This window comes from Fusarium keratoplasticum, chromosome 12 (assembly GCF_025433545.1).
Source record: "Fusarium keratoplasticum isolate Fu6.1 chromosome 12, whole genome shotgun sequence".
In the NCBI taxonomy this organism is placed as follows: Eukaryota; Fungi; Ascomycota; class Sordariomycetes; order Hypocreales; family Nectriaceae; genus Fusarium; species Fusarium keratoplasticum.
The window spans coordinates 1,900,310-1,920,727 of NC_070540.1; the positions used below are offsets into that span (position 1 = coordinate 1,900,310).

At 51.2% G+C, this 20,418-nt stretch overlaps 6 protein-coding genes across 6 annotated transcripts; 3 read left to right on the top strand and 3 right to left on the bottom strand.

Moving 5' to 3' along the window:
* Positions 1 to 1,112: 1,112 nt before the first annotated feature.
* On the top strand, positions 1,113 to 2,348 carry NCS57_01423300 (FAD-binding-3 domain-containing protein; the record flags this gene model as incomplete). The annotated part of the gene is made up of 1 exon (XM_053063842.1): positions 1,113 to 2,348. The coding sequence occupies one exon, from the start codon at positions 1,113 to 1,115 to the stop codon at positions 2,346 to 2,348; it is 1,236 nt and encodes a 411-aa protein (XP_052907175.1).
* Positions 2,349 to 2,465: 117 nt separating this feature from the next.
* On the bottom strand, positions 2,466 to 3,995 carry NCS57_01423400 (uncharacterized protein; the record flags this gene model as incomplete). Its single annotated transcript, XM_053063843.1, has 1 exon — positions 2,466 to 3,995. One exon carries the CDS (start codon positions 3,993 to 3,995, stop codon positions 2,466 to 2,468), a length of 1,530 nt encoding a protein of 509 aa, XP_052907176.1.
* Positions 3,996 to 4,688: 693 nt separating this feature from the next.
* On the top strand, positions 4,689 to 7,479 carry NCS57_01423500 (uncharacterized protein; the record flags this gene model as incomplete). Its single annotated transcript, XM_053063844.1, has 3 exons — positions 4,689 to 6,622; positions 6,672 to 6,785; positions 6,837 to 7,479. 3 exons carry the CDS (start codon positions 4,689 to 4,691, stop codon positions 7,477 to 7,479), a joined length of 2,691 nt encoding a protein of 896 aa, XP_052907177.1.
* A 211-nt stretch (positions 7,480 to 7,690) lies between these two features.
* Positions 7,691 to 10,609, bottom strand: NCS57_01423600 (uncharacterized protein; the record flags this gene model as incomplete). Its single annotated transcript, XM_053063845.1, has 2 exons — positions 7,691 to 10,293; positions 10,351 to 10,609. The coding sequence occupies 2 exons, from the start codon at positions 10,607 to 10,609 to the stop codon at positions 7,691 to 7,693; spliced, it is 2,862 nt and encodes a 953-aa protein (XP_052907178.1).
* A 2,452-nt stretch (positions 10,610 to 13,061) lies between these two features.
* NCS57_01423700 (MFS domain-containing protein) lies at positions 13,062 to 14,665 on the top strand (the record flags this gene model as incomplete). Its single annotated transcript, XM_053063846.1, has 4 exons — positions 13,062 to 13,226; positions 13,279 to 13,760; positions 13,813 to 14,053; positions 14,108 to 14,665. 4 exons carry the CDS (start codon positions 13,062 to 13,064, stop codon positions 14,663 to 14,665), a joined length of 1,446 nt encoding a protein of 481 aa, XP_052907179.1.
* Positions 14,666 to 19,383: 4,718 nt separating this feature from the next.
* Positions 19,384 to 20,331, bottom strand: NCS57_01423800 (Epimerase domain-containing protein; the record flags this gene model as incomplete). The annotated part of the gene is made up of 1 exon (XM_053063847.1): positions 19,384 to 20,331. The coding sequence occupies one exon, from the start codon at positions 20,329 to 20,331 to the stop codon at positions 19,384 to 19,386; it is 948 nt and encodes a 315-aa protein (XP_052907180.1).
* Positions 20,332 to 20,418: the final 87 nt, after the last annotated feature.

Sequence of the window (20,418 nt, forward strand, 5' to 3'; positions counted from 1 at the left end):
GTAGTTGGGAGCGCGTCAGACTGAAGCTCAACTTCAATCATAATATCTGAAGGTCACCGGTTCGATCCCGGTTCACCCCATCTCATCAGCTTTTATAGGCTTTTTTTTGACATTTTTGCATCTTTTAGCGACGCAAGCTCATGAAACGGTATTCTTTTTGCTTAGGCTTTTGACTTTCTAATAAAAATCGGCTCTGAAGCAGTTCCGCCTTGACGCGGTTTAATCTTTTTCCTCGTCTTGTTTCTATCAAGGAGCTATATGCGCCAATTGCTGGGTTCACGGCAAAGCACATCACAAAACATCTGCACCGCATAGACTCTTTAAAACAGCGCAAAGATACTTAAATAACAATAAAATCCGAATTTCTTTCTTAATCGTCGGCCTCATCTCATCTCCAACTTGTTCAATTGGACTTAAATGTCGAAAAATGGTGCTGCCCCTTGAAGGTGTAGGGTAGCCTAGCTCTCGCTCCCACCAGTCGGGTCAGCGGCAATTGTATTCTTCCGGCCTACGCGTGTCCACACTCCCCAGAACCCAGCCAAGTTCGAAGCCTTCGGACTTCGGAACACCCCCATATGCGAAGTACGCGTTTATCGTAAAAATGGCTTGCAGGAGGATATTACGAAGTGCGACGATCCACGTAAGACTGCCGATGCGACGCCGCGATGGAGCACTAGCTCTCGACCCATGCCCACCCTTTCAGCCCTGAATTGTTCACGTGATCTCTGATTCCTGGCTTCAGTGGCTCAACCCGTGTCAATTGATAGGCTGGCTACACACTTTCAGAGAACCTTAAACGTATGCAATTGCTATCCACGTCATGGCGCAACTGCCTAGTGAAGATATACTCTAATTTTGGTGACGCGTCTTGCTAAAATTACTGCGTGTTGGTTCATGATCCTGCCTGTCCTTGCGGTGTTGCTTATCGGCGCCGACCGGCCGGTATCATCGCCGTCTTGGCTCGGTGCCGAGTCTCCACTTACGGTCCCGAGCTAGAATCGTCAGCCACGCCAGCGATGGGCTCGACTTTAAGAACACGACCGTGACCGCCTTCTCAAGGTAAGTCCGACTGAATGCCTTTGTCCCAATTTGAAGTATTTTATCAACTCAACATGCCTTGGCCTAACGCACACTTCCTGGAAAACAAATCCATTGTGGTGGCCGGGGCTGGCATGGCCGGCCTCGCCTTTGCCATCTCACTGAAGAAACAATGGGGCAACTCACAGCCACTTCGGCTCACTATCTTTGATCGCGACAGCCGAAACGGCGACCCGAAAAGACAAGGCTATTCTTTGTCTATCAACGGCGTGGACAAGGATGGTGGTCTTGTGGCGCTGCAAAAGATTGACCTTCTCGATCGCGTCATCGAGGCTGCAACTCCAGGAACCACGAGCATGTCTTTCAAGATGTGGGACAGCAATTGGTCCGAGCTCATTTCAATCTCCGCAAAGCCATATGGGGATCTCCCAGTTGGCGGATTGCGGATTGCGAGGGCTGACCTGCGCGAAATCCTCATCCAAGAAGCTGAGGCTCTGGGCATTGACATCAACTGGGAGTCACAATGCCTGAGCGCCGCTTCTTCACTTGACGGAAGTGTTGAAATCACTGTCTCCTCCAACGGTAGCTCAAGTACCGTGCAGCACAAATGCAACATTCTGGTTGCTGCCGATGGCGCCCACAGCAAGATCCGGGCCTCCATCCGACCTGACGACGTGCTGCAATACGCCGGAGCAACCCAAATTGGCGGATTGGCTGTATTTCAAGACGAAATCCCGAAACCACTGAGCGAAGCATGGGGGATTCTCATCTCCGGACATGGAAACAGCTGCTTTGCTGCACCCATCAGGGACAAAACTGTTGTCTGGGCATTGAGCAAGGCTGAAGAGATGCCAGCGCAAACTGCGGGTGGAGATGGCCGTGCCTTGCTCGAAGAGGCACGAAAACTTGGCGAGGAGATAGGAGACCCCTATTCGAGTCTTTTGAAGGCGACAGATCCATCTACGGCCTTTGTCATTCCAGCAAAGGACAAGCAGCCATTCAACCACCAAGGAGTCTTGCCGGGTGTTATCTTTATTGGGGACAGCAATCATGCCGTAAGCCCCTTTGCTGGAAATGGCGCTAACACGGCGATGCAAGATGGTTGTGACTTGGCGGAACTCTTGTTTTCCTCGGATTCTCTGGAGGGCGCCGTCGTTGCATACGATAGTGTCTCGGTACCGCGAGCCGAGAAGACGCTCAAGTCGTCACATTGGCGGATCAGCATTGCGAATCTGGAGGGGATTAAATTCTCCCTGTTTAGGCGGATGGTAATGGCAGGTGGTTTCTTCATGTGGTTAGCTGGCAAATGAGATCGTTAAGTCGGCGGCAGGTCGGCCAGTTCAAGTTGTATATGTACTCAATATGTCTTGCAAATTCATTTACATCAGATTTATATGTACATCGAAGTTGAAACCCAGCTTCAACACTTACTCCGCGGTAGGAGCATAAGCAAACCACTCATGAATACCAACTCCACCAAACTGACCAGATCCTCCCGAGGCCTTGACTGTAAGCCTCAGGCTCGTGGTAGAGATGGTATCGAAGCTGACCTCTGGGGGATCAAAAGAAGGCTCAGTGGGATAGCTGCCCTTGGCGGACACCTTGGCCCAGCTTCCGCTTCCGGTGGCATATTCCACGTACCAGGATGCTGGAGGTGGGACGCCGATGTTGGATCCGGCGGGTTGGTCTGCGAAGAAGGATACGGCGACACCGTTGAGCTTGACTGCCTTATCCCATGTGTACGTCAAGACGTTAGTCTCTGGGGATCGCTCTCCTGCATAGGAGGACCAGTAGTCAGGAGGCAGAGGAGTCTCCTTGATGCGGCCATCGTTGAGGGCAGCAATCCAGTACTGAATGGGAGTCTCGTTCTCGGATGACACCTCGGCCTTGGGGGCGATGTTGCGGGTTGGTTTGGGTGCAGCAGCTGGTCGCTTGGTCTGCTTGACCTTGAGAGGCAGGGGCGGTGATGAAGAGTCGTCCCACTCGAGGGAGTCGAAAGCCACGCTTCGTCGGAAGTGACCTCCGTCCTTGGCATCAGCAGTGTGATAGACCATGAACCATTCACCTCCGAGCTCGTAGAAGCCGGGGTGTGATGTAGTCGAGGAGACGATGCCCAGCACCACACTGCCGAATGTCCAAGGACCGAGAGGGCTGGAGGCGGTGCCATAAGCAATGCAGGCGTGGTAAGAAGTGGGCGTACAGGGAGAGTTTGGACCAGCGTTATTGGCGGCATAGAAGAGGTAGTAAGTATCCTTGCGCTTCGACAGCCAAGGCGCCTCAAAGTAACCGTCCAGGTTGTCGACGCGGACTTCGCTACCCTTGATGGTAACCATGTCGGAGTCGAGCTCGTATCCTCGGAGCTGGTTGAAAGAACCCCAGTAGATGTAGACCTTTCCATCGTCATCGACCAGAACAGTAGGGTCAATGTTATGGATGTCATTCTTGGTCGGAACGTTTTGAGAAATGATGGGACCAGCAGGATGTGCGTCTTTGTAAGGTCCCACGGGGTCATCTGCAACGCCGACTCCGATCGAGAAGGGATCTGAAGCCCCGTTCTGCTGACGGATGGAGACGTAGATGTAGAACTTGCCGTCCTTTCCTTGGACAATCTGGCTCGCGTATGCTCCTCCAGGTTGAGCCCAAGAGAAAATGTCTTGTGGCTCTGCGATATCCTTGTGAAGAGCCCATGTACCGCCGGATGGCTTGGGGTTCTTGGCCTCGAAGAGTTGCCACTGGTTCATGACAAAATCGTTTGTACGTTCGTCGGCCTCATCCCTGCCGGAAAGAATGTAAACAGTATCGTTGACAACTAACGGTGCCGGATCAGCCGAGTAGAGAGAGCCATCACCGAGAATGGGGTTTCCAGGAGAATCAAAGATGATGGTATCTTTGGCCTGTGCCGCTCCTAGTGTTGGCAGCAAAGCAGCTGCAAGGCTGAAAGGCAGAGTCTGACGCATAGTTGTTTCTGTTTCACTTGCTCTGCAAGTCTGTTGCTTCCCGAAGACCGGCTTGAAGATCAAACCCGTAAACACGCCCTCTACCACATTATTAAATACCGAACCCAACGTTCTGAAACGGTGGAGTTTAACTATACGAGAGTTTTGTTTGGAGTTTATTACCCGGCGATCCTCCTGTTTCCACCAATACGAGAAACGCCATGGCCCAGGATGTCGAACGCAACCCTGTGTACCTGAAGCCGAAACGGGTAGTCCCTTTAAAAACGCTCCAATGGCTATAAACCGCTTACAAGCCCTCGCGTTTAAATGCGGAAAAAGATCGTCAGAGTTTGATAAAGAGTGGAGCGTAACACATGACCTGTCTATGAATACGGCAGGTCGACATCCTCTGCTCGTCGGAAGGATAGTCCGACGTCCTCTGCTCGTCGGAGGGATACTCCGCGTTTTCCTGATGCAGCCGTGCACAGCGACTTGTGAGTGTGATGGATATATGCGTGCCAATGGCGGTTGATTGATCAACGGGATTAACGCGCATATGGGTTGATGATGGTCGCTTCTCGTATCTGAGTGATATTCCTGACATACATGATCCTTGCGAGAATTGGGAACTTTTGTAAACTCAATTATAGGCCTATAAAAGATGCCTCACGTTCTGTAGTGACATAGTTGAGACAGTGACAACCAGCGCCCGCCATGAGATCCCTCCTACAGCTCGGCAAGGTCACCGCGCTGCTTGCCTCCTTTGGAGGCGCTGTGCTTGCGCAGACTGACAACCTGGGTCTTGGGAATGGCTTTATCGACGTTGATATTGGCAACTTCAAGGCTCGCATTGCGCGAGATGCCCAAGTCCTGACCTCGCTATCACCAGCGGGTGATTCTTTTGACTTTTTGCCCTCAGACCTTCTCGAAGTTCGCGCTCGGAATGGTCAATATCATTGGGGTGACATCACCTTTCGTTATCGCAAGGAGAAGGATACAGAATGGATCGACGGTGACTCTTCACAGAAGCGTCAGCCCGTCAAGAAGACCACAGCCGGAAAAGGTGTTCTCGCCGCTTCAGATATGAGCCCTACCTTGCCGACTGGTCCGTTGAGTATTGTCCGAGAATGGCTCGACGTATCTGGAGACCTGGGTCTTCAGTTCACTATCAAGAACACGGGCAAAGATTCCATCGAGATTGGCAGTCTTGGATTCCCTGCTGAGTTCAACAGCATCTTCAGCAACAGAAAGGCCACCGAGATGCAAGCTCATTGCTCCCTTTCTGATCCGTACATTGGTATGGATGCTGGCCAAATCCGTGTCGCACCAGTGAAGGGTACTGGGAAGGGTCTTGTGGTCACACCCTTGACCGGCACATCATCGCCTCTGGAGGCATACCGAAACCTGGTCGAGGCTAACATCGAGCCCACTTACTACGGAAGTCAGACTTTTGAGGGCTTCTACGAGTGGCAAGTCCTCACCAAGGCTTGGGCAGAGACAAAGTGGAAGTCACAAGAGCCTTGGAACCCACCTTCATCCAAGGTCTTGAAGGCTGGTCAGTCGCTCAAGGTCGGCGTCCGATTCACAGTTTCGGACTCGATCCGAGACTTTGACAAGGCTGTTCGGAAGACGGGAACCCCTGTTGCTGTCGGCATTCCTGGATTCATCATTGCCCAAGATCTGCCAGCCCAACTCGTGCTTCAGAGCGATAGTGCTGTGTCGTCTGTCACTGTCTCACCTAACGGTGCTCTTCAAGTCAAGGAGGACGGCAAGGGACGATACACTCTTAGCCCAGCTTCCTCGACTTGGGGTCGCGTGCGAGTGACAATCAAGTACAAGGATGGAAAGACTCAAACGGTCCACTACTTTGTCACCAAGCCCACAACCGAGGCGCTGAGTGACATGGGAAGCTTTCTCACCACCAAGGCTTGGTTCAACGACTCTTCCGATCCCTTCAAGCGATCTCCTTCTGTCATGACTTATGACTATGAGAAGGGTGCTATCGTCGATCAGGACGCCCGAGCTTGGGTTGCTGGACTCAGCGATGAGGGTGGCACTGGCGCATACGTCGCGGCTTTGATGAAGCAGGTCGTTCAGCCCAACGCCGAGGAAATCGCCAAGCTAGATGATTTTGTGCAAACTGTCATCTGGGGTGGAATTCAGAACAAGGACTATGGTGTTAAGAAGTCCCTATTCTTCTACGAGCCATCCTCAGTTCCTGGATACAGCTACAGCAAGGACATTGACTGGACATCTTGGACATCCTGGAACAAGCAAGCTTCCTCTGTCGTTGACCGTGCATACAACTACGTGCACGTCACCGCAGCTTACTGGTCCCTGTACCGCGTTGCTCGAGCGTATCCAGATCTCGCATCCAAGGACTGGGACTGGTACTTGACCCAGGCTCAGAAGTCTATCATCCGTATGACCAAGAGCGATGTTTGGTACGGAGATGTCGGTTTGATGGGTGAGACAGTTTTTGGAGAAGTCCTGGTCGACCTGAAGCGTGAAGGCAAAGACGCTCTTGCCAAGGCGTTGGAGGATGCCATGCACACGCGAGCCAAGCTCTGGGACTCGCAAGAGATTCCGTATGGCAGTGAGATGGCTTGGGATTCGACTGGCCAGGAGGGAGTTTACTACTGGACTCGGTATGTGCTTGAGAAGTCTACGACTGACAGGTTGATACTGACTTAATAGCCACTTTGGTATGACCGACTCGGAGCACAAGACTATCAACAGTGTTTTGGGATACATGCCAAGCGTGCCTCACTGGGGCTGGAACGGTAACGCTCGACGATACTGGGACTTCATGTAAGTCATTGCACTCGATCTGCACGGTACATGACACTTACATCGTCACAGCTACGGAGGCAAGCTTAGGAGAATCGAGCGTCAGATCCACCACTACGGCTCTGGCCTCAACTCCCAAGTCCTCCTCTCTGCCTTCCGCGACGACCCATCCGATACCTATCTCCTCCGCGTCGGATACGCTGGATCGAGTGCCCCGATTTCCAACATCAACCAAGACGGTTTCCCAAGCGCTGCCTTCCATTCTTGGCCCGACACCCTCAAGTGGGACGGTATCACTGGTGACTACGGTGGTGGCTTCATCGGCACTGCCTTGAACTCGGGAACCTACGTTGTTGATGACAAGGATCTTGGTGTTGTTGCCTTTGGAGGTATTCTATCCAAGAGCGGCGATAACGTCACAGTCAAGCCCAAGGACGCTGTTCGTCAGCGAATCTTCATCGGACCTCTAAAGGTATTGATCACCGTCGATGTTGGGTCTATCGATGAGTTCGCCTACAATGCTGCCAAGGGTACTGTTGAGGTGACCTTGTCCCAGACAAAGGGAGCGCCTAAGGCTTCAAAGGCTGCTGTTTGGGTAGAGTCTACTGGCAGCGACAAGTGGCAGATCAAGGCTACAGGAGCCAGTGCGGGTCGTGGAGGGCAGATTGTTCCTCTGGGCTCTGGATCTGTTAGCGTTTCGTTTAGCAAGGCATAGATGCGCATGAAATGATTGCTGAGGAAAGTTGGACGATTGTGAAGGTTCAATATTATAATGTACATAGTTGATGCTCGGGCGATTTGATCAGGGCACGATAGAAGTGTGAGGATATGACAATTACTCCATCCAGGGAATAGTATCTCTTGATGTGAAGTGTAAATTAGGAGGCTAAATTGCATGATAGTAAACTGGGCTATCCTCTCGTGTATTACGACAGTTCGTGTGTCCCCTTAGTCTCAGTCGCTGTCCTGGTCTCCTCACGACGTTCTACGCTGACAGTCTTTGAATCAGCTTCACTGTAAACATTTCCTGCACTTCCCTCAATTTCGACAAACTTCCGTAGTGGTGCGTCAAGCTCTACAGTGCTCTCCTTGGTGTGACTCTGGTTAATAGCCTTTGAATCAGCCTCAGAGTAAACATTTCCTGGGGTTCCTTCAATTTCGGTCAAGGTGGAAGTTTGCTGTGTGATCGTCTTGGGCTCCTCCTTGGTCCACTCAAGAATCTGAGAATCGGCTTCCACAAAGATGGTTCCCTGGCTGCCCTCGATCTCGGGAAGACTCAGCTGAGTATTATTCGCGGTCGACTTTCCAGCAGGTGTTGTGTCTTCTGGGCGAACTGGGCTGATAGCCGTCGAGTCAGCCTCTAGGAAGAGCTTGCCGGCACTTCCTTCAATCTCGGCCAAGTCCAGTTGCTGTTGCATCGTAAGAGAATTGCCTCCGGAGGTAGCTTGTGTCTGCTCGTGAGAGTGGTGGTTCTCGGGACGGGGGGGATTGATCGGCTGCGAGTCGGCCTCGGTGTATCTGTTGCCGGCACTTCCCTCGACCTCCATCACGCTCAACTCCATGGGCTTTTGTGTTGTAGGCTTCTCTTGGGTAGTGGAGTGAGAGACGACTTCGGTGTAAAAGCTAGTAGTTGCTGTCTCACCGATAGCAGAGGCATGGTGCTGGTGTGTCTGATGCGTCGATGACTCAGTTACATCGTCAGACCCTCCCAACACATGCTCCTCGGCTTGGTTTGCGGGGCGTGGCTTTCCAATTGGCTGTGAATCAACTTCGGTGTAAACATTGCCAGGGCTTCCTTCGGCTTCGGCGAAGTTTTGTTGTCCGACTCCAGAAGATGGCTTCTCAGATGAAGATGAAGTGTGAGTTGTCGTCGTAGTCACAGTTGTCGATTGGGGGATGCTGACAGTATGAGAGTGAGATTCCGTAGCCATGATGCCCGTAGATTCAATGGTCTCTGTAAAGCTGGTCTGGTGTCCGGTGTGATGACTTGTTGAAGGCAAAGTGTTGTCACCAAGCAGCTGGAAGGAAGTAGGATGTGGCTTGCTAATAGCGTGTGAGTCGGCTTCAGTGAACACAGTTCCCGTACTGCCCTCGGCCTCAGCAAAGCTCGGGTGGTTGATCTTGGTCGCCAACTGAGAGGTTGCAGCATGGGCGCTGCTGGCATAAACATCCCACAGACTTCCTCCGGAGGCTTGAATGTCCGGCAAGTTAAGAGGTGGCTTGGCCTCAGCAGAGGACTGCTCGGTAGTGGAAGTATGGTGCGTTTTACCAGGGGGGTGGTTGATGGCTTGTGAGACACCCTCGGTAAAAGTAGTTCCGGTGGTTTCGGTCCCCGTGAAGCTTTGAATGCCTGGCAAGTTGATGTTGGGCTGACTAGCTGTTGGCTTTGCCGCCGAGGTATGTTGATCAAGCTGATGAAGGGTTGTATCGTGAGGCAGGCTGGCCATGTGTCCGTGGCTGTTCACTGGACTGGCGTAAGCGCTGTGAAACGCCGAATGATTGATGCTTGACTGATCAATGCTTGGGGACGAAGTTGTAGAAGACAATCCACCAGATGGGTGCGACATGATTGTAGAATGAGTGTGGGTAACAGGTTGCGAGTCCGCTTCGGTGTAGACATTGCCTGGGCTACCAGCAATCTCGGCCAAGTTGGGCGATGCAGTTGGGCTAATGACAGGCTTGATGGTTGGCTTTTCCTGCTGGTAAGAGAACTGCGAGACTTCCTCAGCCTGTCGCCAGGCGTCAAACCGGGCCTTGCTGATGGCCTGGGAATCGGCTTCAGAGTAGACGTTGCCCCGCGATCCCTCGATCTCTGCCAAATGCTGCTGCTCCTTCTGAGGTGCTGTAGACTGGTACGTATCAGTCTTCTTTCCCTCGGCAGCAATGCGAGCCTCTTCATCGGCTTCTTGTCGGACATTGAAACGAGCCTTGCTGATAGCTGTAGAGTCAGCCTCCGTGTAGACATTGCCAGCGGTGCCTTCAACCTCGGCCACGCCAGACTGAGGCTGCTTGTACGCAGCTGCCTTTTCCTTGCTAATGTCGCTGCTGTTGGATGCGCTCGAGCCTGCGCCGCCTTCCACGACGACAGTTCCCTCGGGCGAAGCGGCGGGCTTCTTTCCTCGGCGTCTGAAGAAACAGAAACCTCCCACGGCCAAGATCGCAATCACGGCGACACCTCCAACAACTCCTCCAACGATGGCACCAATAGGAGCGCCTCCCTTATCGTCGCCCGAGCTCGAGCTGGTTTCTGCTGTAGAGCTTCCCGTTCGAGTCGCGTCGGTGGCGTCAGCAGCGGCAGTTCCACTCTCGCTCTCACTCTCGCTGTTGGAGTTGCTGTTGGAGTTGCTGTTGGAGTTGCTGTTGGAGTTGCTGTTGGAGTCGCTACTGGCGTCGCTGTCACCGTCTGGGCTCGGGGCTGCGAGAGTGTAGATGACAGCACCGCTCTTGCAGCAGTCGCTTCCGTCGGCCGGGGGGCAGCAATATTTATTCTTGCCGCATTCTTGCAGAGCGAACCAGGTGCCGGAATCGGCTGCAGACAGTCAATGTTAGAGTTGTCCATGCCAAATAAAGAGCTAGGATCACTTACTGTCCATGCAAATCTCGGGACAGTTAGACCAGTCCTTGTTCTGGCAAGCCGCACGGTAGTCGAATCGATCTGGCTGGTTGCACAATCCATTCGCCAAGCACTTGTCGCCTTCGCCAAAGTAGCAGCAAGTAGAATAAGTCGTCGTCGAGTTACCGCAAGGCTCATACTTGTAATCCTTGGCCGCGTTGCTGCCGTCGGGGTAGTAGCATGTCGCTGACGCCGAAACGGCGAGCGACACAACCAGTAGCCACTTATTCATGGCTCCGATCTTGCTGGATGCAGCTCGAGATGTCGACTCCAATCCGAGGGGGGAATATCGTCGAGGGGATGCCCTCGAGGTGGTTGTTTTCACAGCAGAAAGACCCAATTTCCCAGAGGAATGGAAGAAAGGGGCAATCAGCTGCCACCACCTCTTTAAGGAATTCAGCCATCTCTGAGCTGAACACGAGTGGCTTACTACTGGCGTTGAGGCGCATCAACGATTTCAAGCATCAGCTTCCAAGTGGAGGACCCTTACAGAGCCAGCTGAGGACGTGCATTGATCTAGACTCGGTCTCTGGACTCTGATTCGACGCCGTAGCGAAGCCCTTCAGGAACGACTGGTCAATCGGCCTTGGTCTAGGCTACATAGGGAAAAGGGCGTTGGACGTGGCGGGACTAGTAGGCCTGGACTTGCAATAGTTTCAATTGTTTCTTTGGCTTGGTCAGCCCTGTGACCTTGCTCTCGGCAATCAGAGAATCGAGATTCTCCACCGACTTTTGAGAAGCGGGTGATCGCTTCAGAATGTGAATCTGAAGCTGGTGGTAGTTGAAGAACAATTAAAAATAATGAACTCCTTAGCAGCTGTTGCAGCTCTTTCACTGCAGAGTGGCGCAACCAGGAGGGGGCACAATGAGACTTCCAGTCCCCCAAAAGAATGAAGATTGAGAATATCGAGACATTCATACGCATTGCCGCGTAGTATAGCACGTACTCCGCTGAGTTGTCACATGCCTTTGGGCCAACGTGGCTTGCATCTCTTGCTCCCTGTATGCACGTTTGATGCCTGCCCTTTGTGAGGGCTGAAACACTTCTGTTTGAGACACTCTTGGCCGGCCAATTGCGCACCTTCATCATTGACATCTTCAGCCATCTCGATGGTGGCTTGAAATATCGATGCTGAACTCAAAAGAGCAAGATCGCCATGCAGGTTTCACGATCAACTGCTGGAATCTCCAATTTTCTACGGTTGATACACGTCGATAATTTCCTGCAGAAACTTGGCTCATACATTTCTCTGCAGAATTCTGTGGTGTGACTCCAAGTGACTGGCTGCGGGACTCACATGGGCCTCCAGGTCCGTACTCTCGTCAGCAATGTTGGAGCTTTCCGACCTTCTGTAGACATGTCTACCATGAACGAGGACCTCTTTGAGGAAAAAAGGAGAGTCCCAGACAAAACAGCCAGCCTTGTCATTGTATCCCTTGCATATCTTGACCAATTCTTGTGAGACATCATACGCGACAAGGTTCGTCCCGCTTCCCCGCCATAAACTCGTGGACAAGTGCCTACCCGATAGCCCCAACAAGAACAATGCCACCGCTGACAGATGGGCTTTAGTACCTCTTTGAAGTTGATAGAAACACCGTTATTGGCTACTATGTATTTTATAGATCTAAAGTTGATGCAAGCAATATGTCGACAACTATTGATGCCACCATGGTCGACAGGCAGTTTTTAGACAAAAGAAAGCGACCTAGTCAACAAAATGCATGGGCCATGAATGTAATTAGGCCTATTTTCGTCTTCACATAGACGTGGAATATCATTTCATCACGTTTCTCTCTTTCTCAGTGTTTGGGTTGGGCCTGCTTCTCTCAAATAGTGATACTGATCTCTATGGAGAATAGACATGAGAACGGCCTGTAATCAGGATGCTTTCATTGACGAAAGGCCATCACCGTTCTGTCCCCACGGAAGCAAAGGGACGTGCTTATACGGGCCGAACTCCGAAAGAGAGATGAGATAACTAGCGAGTGACATCTCATATCAACAACCCACTCCTCGTCACGACATGAACTCACAATAAGCTCAAACGTGACAGAGCTAATCCTTCGATACCACCCAAAAAACATGGAATGGTGTCTGTCAAGATGATTGCGGTAGCAAACAACGCCCATCGTTCAATTTAGCCTCCAGTCGGTTGTCCTACCGGACGAACGACCTTTCAGCCGACCGACCATCTACCGTCGATCTCGGCAACCCTCCGTAATCCTGGCTATTCCCCCCCCAGTCATAACCTTGTGAGTGTCATTGGCTAGGATAAGGAAGCAAGGTTCGGCTATGTCTTGAGAGGTTGGTGGAGGGATCGGCAAAGCAGGCCGCCTCGGAAAAGCATCAAGAGTCACTTTTCCGACCCGGAGGTCACCCTGCCCGTTCTCGAGATTGGTGGAACCGGAGCCTCGCCCTTGTCCTTGCTTCGTTAGCGCTGTAATCCTCTTCCCCAGACTGGCTTTCCCCGCATCCCCGCAAAGCAAACGGGGGCACTGAGATGAAGCCGTTCGGTCAGATGCCAGGTTTAGAAACGCCCCAACCAAGGATTCCCCGGTTGTGACTTTTGTGGTATAAAGTGTTGAGGGATCTTCTGAAAGAATTGGAAATACACCAGACCTTCTCTCGACCGTATCACCCCGAGCAGGACTGTCCCCATTGTCCAACCATCTCAGCAATCATGGCGCACGACGGCAAGAACAACATCTCGCATGTCGAGACGCGAGATGAAGAAGATCAGATTCAGAAGACGGATCAGAATGTCAAGCTCGACGCGTTTGGCGCTAGCGCAAAGACAGACCCCAAGGAGATTGCCCTCGTCAAGAAACTGGACTGGTACATGATGGTCAGTGTCCACGTCTTCTGTCAATTGAAGCTTATCTAACTCTCATTCTCAGCCCATTCTCTGGCTCATGTACTTTTTCAACTTCCTCGATCGCAATGCCATGATTAACGGACGATTGAACGGCCTCGAAGACGACCTGGGCCTCAAGGGCACCCAATACAACACCTGTGTCTCGATCCTCTTCGTCGGCTACCTCTGCGGCCAGATCCCCTCCAACATGATCCTCAACCGCGTGCGACCCTCGTGGTACATGGCCGGCTTCTGCATGGCTTGGTCTGTCCTGTCTCTCCTGACGTACAAGGCGAACAGCTACGAGAGCATGCTGGTGTGTCGATTTCTGCTCGGAATCACTGAGGCGCCGTTTTATCCTGGTGCTTTGTACATGATCTCTATGTTCTACAACCGCAAGGAGATTGCGACGCGCATGTCCATTTTCTACACTGGAAATATGATGGCAAGCTCCTTTTCTGGTCTGATTGCGGCTCCCATCTTTGCGAAGCTTGATAAGGTCCACGGTCTGGCTGGTTGGCAATGGTAAGATGATCAACATATCAAGATCTGAACATGTCTGACGTTGAGAATTCAGGCTCTTCATCATCCAGGGTGCCATTTCCATCGGCGTCGCCATACTCGGTTTCTTCACCCTTCCCGATAGCCCCCTCAAGACGCGATGGCTCACTCCCGAAGAACGCCAACTGGCTCATGAGCGTATCTGCCGCGATACGACCGGCCGTCGCGAGGGTACCTCTGTTTGGACTGGTCTCCGCGAGGCTGCTTCTGACTGGCGCACTTGGGTCTTCTGCCTGATGGACAACCTCCATCTCTCTGTACGTGATGCTTCAACAAGAAGCTGCCCAATACCTTTCTAACAAACGTGCTAGGCCAACGGATTCAAGAACTTCCTTCCCACCGTCATCGAGACTCTCGGCTACAACACCACTATCACGCTGGTCCTCACCTGCCCTCCTTACCTCTTCTCTGGCTTTGTCTCCATCGCCGTCTCATGGTCATCGGGCCGCTTCAATGAGCGTACCTGGCACGTAACACTCAGCAAGGCTGTTGCTATCGTTGGCTTCGCCATGTGCTGCGCAACCCTCAACGTGCCAGTCCGCTTCGTCGGCATCATGCTCTTCGTCGGTGCCACATACGGCGTTAACAACATCATTCTCGGCTGGACAGCCTCTGTCGTCGGCCAAACAGATGAGAAGAAGGCTGTTGCGATCGCCATGTGCAACACGTTTGGCAACCTTGCCAGTGTTTACACTCCTTACCTGTGGCCCAAGTCTGCTGCTCCTCGCTACCTCCAACCCATGGTGGCTTGCATTGCTTTCTCGGCAGGCGTGTGCATTTGCGCGTGGATCTTGAGGATTGCTCTGCAGCGACAGAACAAGAAGACCCGAGAACAGAATCCTGAGGAGACCAACTTTTACGTCTACTAATGAGGGATGAGCAGTGGTGGATGAGCGTCTTGGCGTATGGCTATGTGAGGCTGAGAGGAGGATACGGTGGATCGTTGAGACACCATATATCTTTATGAACAGATATAGTAAAGTGCCACTATTCAATACATTCTATGATACCATTTGGGTTATGTTTGACAGTTTGCGGAAGTCTTAGTTTAAACGGTGACTAGTACGTTATCTATTCTCGAAATCTCTGTTACGTATATAGCCGTCCCTTAATTGGCTCACCAACATCGTGCTGTCTTGTACCAAAAATCAAGTGCCCTATAATGTTCTTGACGTTGACGCGCCGTTTGCCCCCAAGTACCTGCGCCCTCGCCTCCCCCCAACGGAGGTGGCTCTGTGATACATTTAGCAGGTATCGTTCTATATTCAGATCACTAGGCTTTTGAGCATGAGATTCGATATCCGTGCTCCCCCTCTCTTGGATCTGCAGAGGCACATTTGGCGGTGCTAGGAGGCATTCCCTCTCGAATAGTGTTGATCCACTGAACCACTGAGCGGCCTCTTGATCGGATGAGCAGCCTTCGACTCGCCCCAAAGCTGACTTGTATCCAGATTCGGACTCTGAGGCTGGCCTCTCAGAGGCGTCTATTGTTAAGTCTTCAAGTATGGGAACGTGGTAGGCTGCAGACAAGACTAAAAAGCTGCTGACAGCAAGTGGCATCGGGCTTGTGATGGTGGGCCGTGTGAAGATCAAAGGTAGAATAGAGATGATAGAAAAGAACGACCAGGAGCGCGAGCAACGCTGGAGCCGACCATTCAATCCCAATGAAGGCGTCATCGCTAAGTACCGTCTGTAGTGCTAGGCTGTGGTCGACTGTCGGAGGTTCAAAGTATCCTAACGAACAGTTAAGCATCAGACACCACGGCTTACACAACACGGGAAAACTGGCCCCCTTCAAAAACAAAGACATATAGGGCGTTTGACACCAACCAGTGTAGAAATATGCTTGCCAGGATCAAGGGTACACTGTATCGATACGGCAAATGTGTTCTTTATTATAGTTGAGGCCCGGCCCTCGATGGGTCAACTGAGCTAGAAGATCGTATCGATACGGCAATTCTAGTCTGAAGGTCAATGGCTGTTGTCCTTGTGGTTCAGTCACTCGCAATCCGGAGAAGTCCATTTGACACACAAACCTTGCATCTGGGGAGTTCCTGTGCCAGGCAGTATTCCAAGTCAACGTTCACTGCATCGCCGATTACGTCAGGCGAAGTTGTGGACATGCCGCTGAGAAACCAATTGGTGTATGTAGATGGAATCGAGGTGGGAGGTTTGACCTCGTTTGGAAAGAGATGATAGATTTTTCCAAGTCACTAAAGGCAAGTGCCTTTCTGTAGATCTGCGAACATGATCGATTTTGGAACATGCCGGACAACAACCGTGTTTGGCATCTTGAGGTGTACCAGAGAGAGTTGTTCGCATTTGCAGGAACGTTCTGATGCCATCCATCTTTGGGCCCATCGGATACCCCGGTTAGCTCGAAGATGGCGCTGTGCTTCCAATGGTAATAAAGGGGTAGCTATTATATTAAATAATAGCTTCACTTGTGAAATTAAGCCTTAATTAAGACTAGCTAAATAAGGGTTTAATAAGTAGAAGATAATTTTAAGTCTTAATTAAGTAATTTATATATATACTAGCGCTTATAGTTTATCGCCTGTAAATTTAAGTGCTTCATATCCATAGCTATATCTCTTTTCTGTCTTTTTTCTAATAATTCGAGGAGATTCGTATTAGAACTAAACATTTTAAACAACCCGTGCTCTCTCTCGCTCTGGCTATGAACATATCGTTTGTTCCACTTGCCCCTGCTCTATTTCTGGCGCCCAGTCATACGAGGGTTAATGATTAATTGCACTGCTCTCCAGGTCTTGAGTCCCGTAAGGATACCACGGCCGTGAGACTTCCAGACGATCTGCACCCATATTTGGACTCCCGATAAGCCACTTGTCGGTCCACAGTAAAGCGATACTAGTGGTAAATCCAGCCGGTAAGAAAACGTCGAGACAACCGGATACCTTTGGGACCATGCGAGGTGATGTGCATCTTCAAGCATCTTTGCAAGAATCAAATTATTGTGAGATGTCATCAGCCGGACATATAATTTCCCCTCGTCCCAGAGTGAATTCGGTTCCTTGTAATTGCCGAACTGATCGATCTTGTCCCTGTTAAATAGCCTCATTCGAAAACGGATGTAGCGGAAGAGATCCTGCATACGCCAGGAGATGGTAACGGCGCAACAAACAATAAGACCGAGGATGCCGCCGATAGTCGAAAGAAGACCCAAATAGCCTTGATCATAGGTAAAGTCGGAGGCGCTCACCCGGTGCAAAGCTGCAATACGCAGGGCCGTGATAATGGTGACCCTGCAACACTGGTAAATTACCACTTACTCAACGGCTAGGTAGTAGGTACATGGGCTTTTTGTTTCTTTCACTACTTACAGCCCACTTGCGCAGAAAATAACCAGAATCCTGGCTTTGCTTCGTTTTGACAGCGAAAGATTCAATATTTCCTTGCAAGGAATGCCCATGATCGTGATATCCAAAAGTAGACCGCCAATTTCGAGGCTGACAAATGCCACCGTCTGGTTGCCACAAGATCCGGGGATGTCCAAGTACGACGCCTGAATAGGACGACATATGAATACTGCCGTAAATATCGCTGCCATCCCATGCATAGCAGTAAGAATAATCGTGCCATATATGCTTCCTAATGCTCCTGAATATCGAAAGGTCGTGAAAAGGAAAAGCAAAGCGGATATCCGCATTAGAGTGTTCTCCAGGGACCACAAGACCTCATTAGCAAGTAACGACTGATCTCTCGCCCTACATGTCAGCGGGAGATCTGCCTTCGATTTCTGATCATCGCGAAACGCGAACATACCTTGGCCATAATGCCGAGGTGGCTTTTTGTGAAATTCGAGACATGCTGGCCTTGACCTTCGTCAATGACAGCCCAAGTGATCTGGCCAACCAATGCGAGCGATAGAATAAATGCGCACAACGTGATGATGTCGTCCCATCTGAAGGAGGCACTTTTTTTCCTGCGGAGGTACACATGATCGACTGCTATTATGAGAGCAAGAAAAAGGAACACATAGGTAAGGACAATGGTATTTTGTGCCACATCTGACAGGGCGGGATTCGTCGTTGTAGACATGGCTGACAGGGCAAGAAGGAAATTAGGTGGTGTGGAATGCAATCAACATATGCATACTCCCAGAGACACCTTATATACGTTACCAAATTTGTGTAGCTCTATCTGAAGTGTTGGGCCCAAACAACGCTGCGTGGCTGTGCGATTGGTTGGGCGTCAAGGCATTGCACATGCCAGTACTAAGACCTGCGTGTTGACCAATACAGCAAACGATCCATACAGGACGTTCAGAAAAGCCTTTTCAACACCCTATCCCAGACCCTGAGTAAGCTGCGCCTCATCCAAAGCCTTCATAGCCACCACCGCTGGGCAGGCCTTTTACTACATTCTGCCTGACGCCCAAGGCCGCCGTCGAAGCCAACCCCATGAGACCGATGATCTGATGGGATGGTAGCCTCTTGTCGTCGTGCTCCATTCTGAGGCAGCGGGCACCAGGTACCAAACTTGGCTGTTAGCCCTCGTGAGGTCTTCCACGGGAGCTGACCAGTCGCAAAAATGCCACAAAGGCTGACTGCGTCTATACCTAAGACAGGCTGAGGGCGATACGCTCTTGGCCTTTATGTAAACATGTACCTCAGCCTCCACCCCATCTTCCTAGAGCTGATGCGTATATGCGATATCTCCTTCCTTATGGCAATCTGCGGAGCCAACTTCGATGAAAGTAGGAGGCAGCCTACACAAGTGGGCGGGTTCCGGGCTGAGCTGACCTGAGAAGATCACACCGAGTAATTGGGATTTCATGTCCCAAGCACAACCCCGTTCCGGCAAGGCTAAGCGGTTGATGTTGGGTTCAAGGTTTCCGCGTACATGAAGAAGGCGCTGCTCAAGGCATAGGCGCTAGAAGCTGCCTTGTCTAAAGCACCTTACACCATCACGCATATGCCAAAGGAACGACTTAGGTTTAGCTAACGAGTACCCAGGAGTTTGTACCCTGTTTGATGTGATACTATTATAGCAGATGATCAAAGTGGCCATGGCATAAATGCACTGTGACTGACAAAACTTAAGGGGTGCTCGATGTAAACCGAGGTAATGCATGCCTAGAAGTTCCCAACACCAGTACAAGATTCATGCCCGAGATCACTAGCTTGGAAGATTCAAGAGCACCTTCGGCGTTGGCCCTCCGTTGGTCCCACCTCGGAGGATCCTTCAGCGAAGCCGCGAAGTCTACATGTCCAGTCAGCTATTTTACGCTTACTGAAAAGTGGGATATTCGGACTCTAGTACACTTCGCTATCATCAAGTCAACTGTTTTTGCGCATGCACCCCGCATTATTAACCCCTTACGTTGTTAGGGTTCGAGGATTATGGAAGCTCTTTCTCAGGGGGGCGGTTGGAGATGTCCGGGAGTTGCCTTGGTCACTGGTTGGGTCAGGAGCGTCAAGCCTCAAGAGCCAACTTCTGGACATCTTCATTCTACTATGGGAGTCCAACAGTGAGATTCTTTCTGGTGTCAAAATACAACAAGTCGACATAAACAGACAGAATCATAACAATAATAATTATTATTCTCAACTACAATTCCAGCTCATGTCTGCTGGCCCTCCTTTTCCTCGTCGTCGTTCGCTGCCACCTGCCGCCACTTGGTAAAGTATTTCTTCCATGGGTGCTCTTCCACAAAACCCAACATCTCTCGTATCTTCTTATTACTCATCGGGGCTTCATAGGTATCCAGTTCCCTTCTGATGGGTGTTTCGGGGCAGAGGCGGCGCAGAAAGTCTCTCGTAGGAGTCATGTTTGTGATGGAGTCATTGGTAGCATTGAAGATCTGCCATCCTAGGCCGTCAACCTCCAAACAACGATGCACCATCTGACCCAAGTCTCGGGCATCTGTGTAAGACCAGCCGTGCACAGCCCATGAAGGTGCGTTGTAGATGTAGTCTTCAAAGAGATCGTTATATTCATGGGGTTGAATGACAGCCCCGATCCTCAGACAGTAAATGTCCACTCCGAATCGAAGTGCGAGAGACTTTGCGACTGTCTCCCCCACCAGTTTCGAAAGTGCGTAAGGATCCGTAGGAGTCGGGTTCAAGGTTTCGTCTATGGGAAACGATGGATAGTGCCGAACGCCTTGGGCATACGTCACGCCGTAAACGGTGACGCTGCTGGCCAGGATGATCTTGCGGACGCCGAGCTTGCAAGCTGCGTCGATAATGTTGTGAAATCCGAGTACATTGGCGCGGAAGATCTCGCTGTCAGGAGCCAAGAGTGGTCTGGGGTAGCCGGCCAGGTGAATAACTGCATCTGGGGGAGAGGGCGGTCCAGCGTCAAGTGGTTCTTTGAGCTTGAAGTTGCTGCTCAATGCGCTAAACACCTGGCCGGCGTCGGCCACATCGCATTTGATCGTATGAACGGCTTCATTGTCGAGTGGTTTCTGGTCAAGGTTGAGAACCTGGTGACCGTGGCTTAAAAGAGACTGTACCACCCAGCGCCCGACGACGCCAGAGCCTCCGGTAACGATCACGCGTTTCCCCATTTTCTTGTTGAGAAGTTGAAAAGGTGACTGGAACGGTGAAAGAGAAGGATGGCTTGAGGCGCAATGTTAAGTGTCCAAGCGACATCT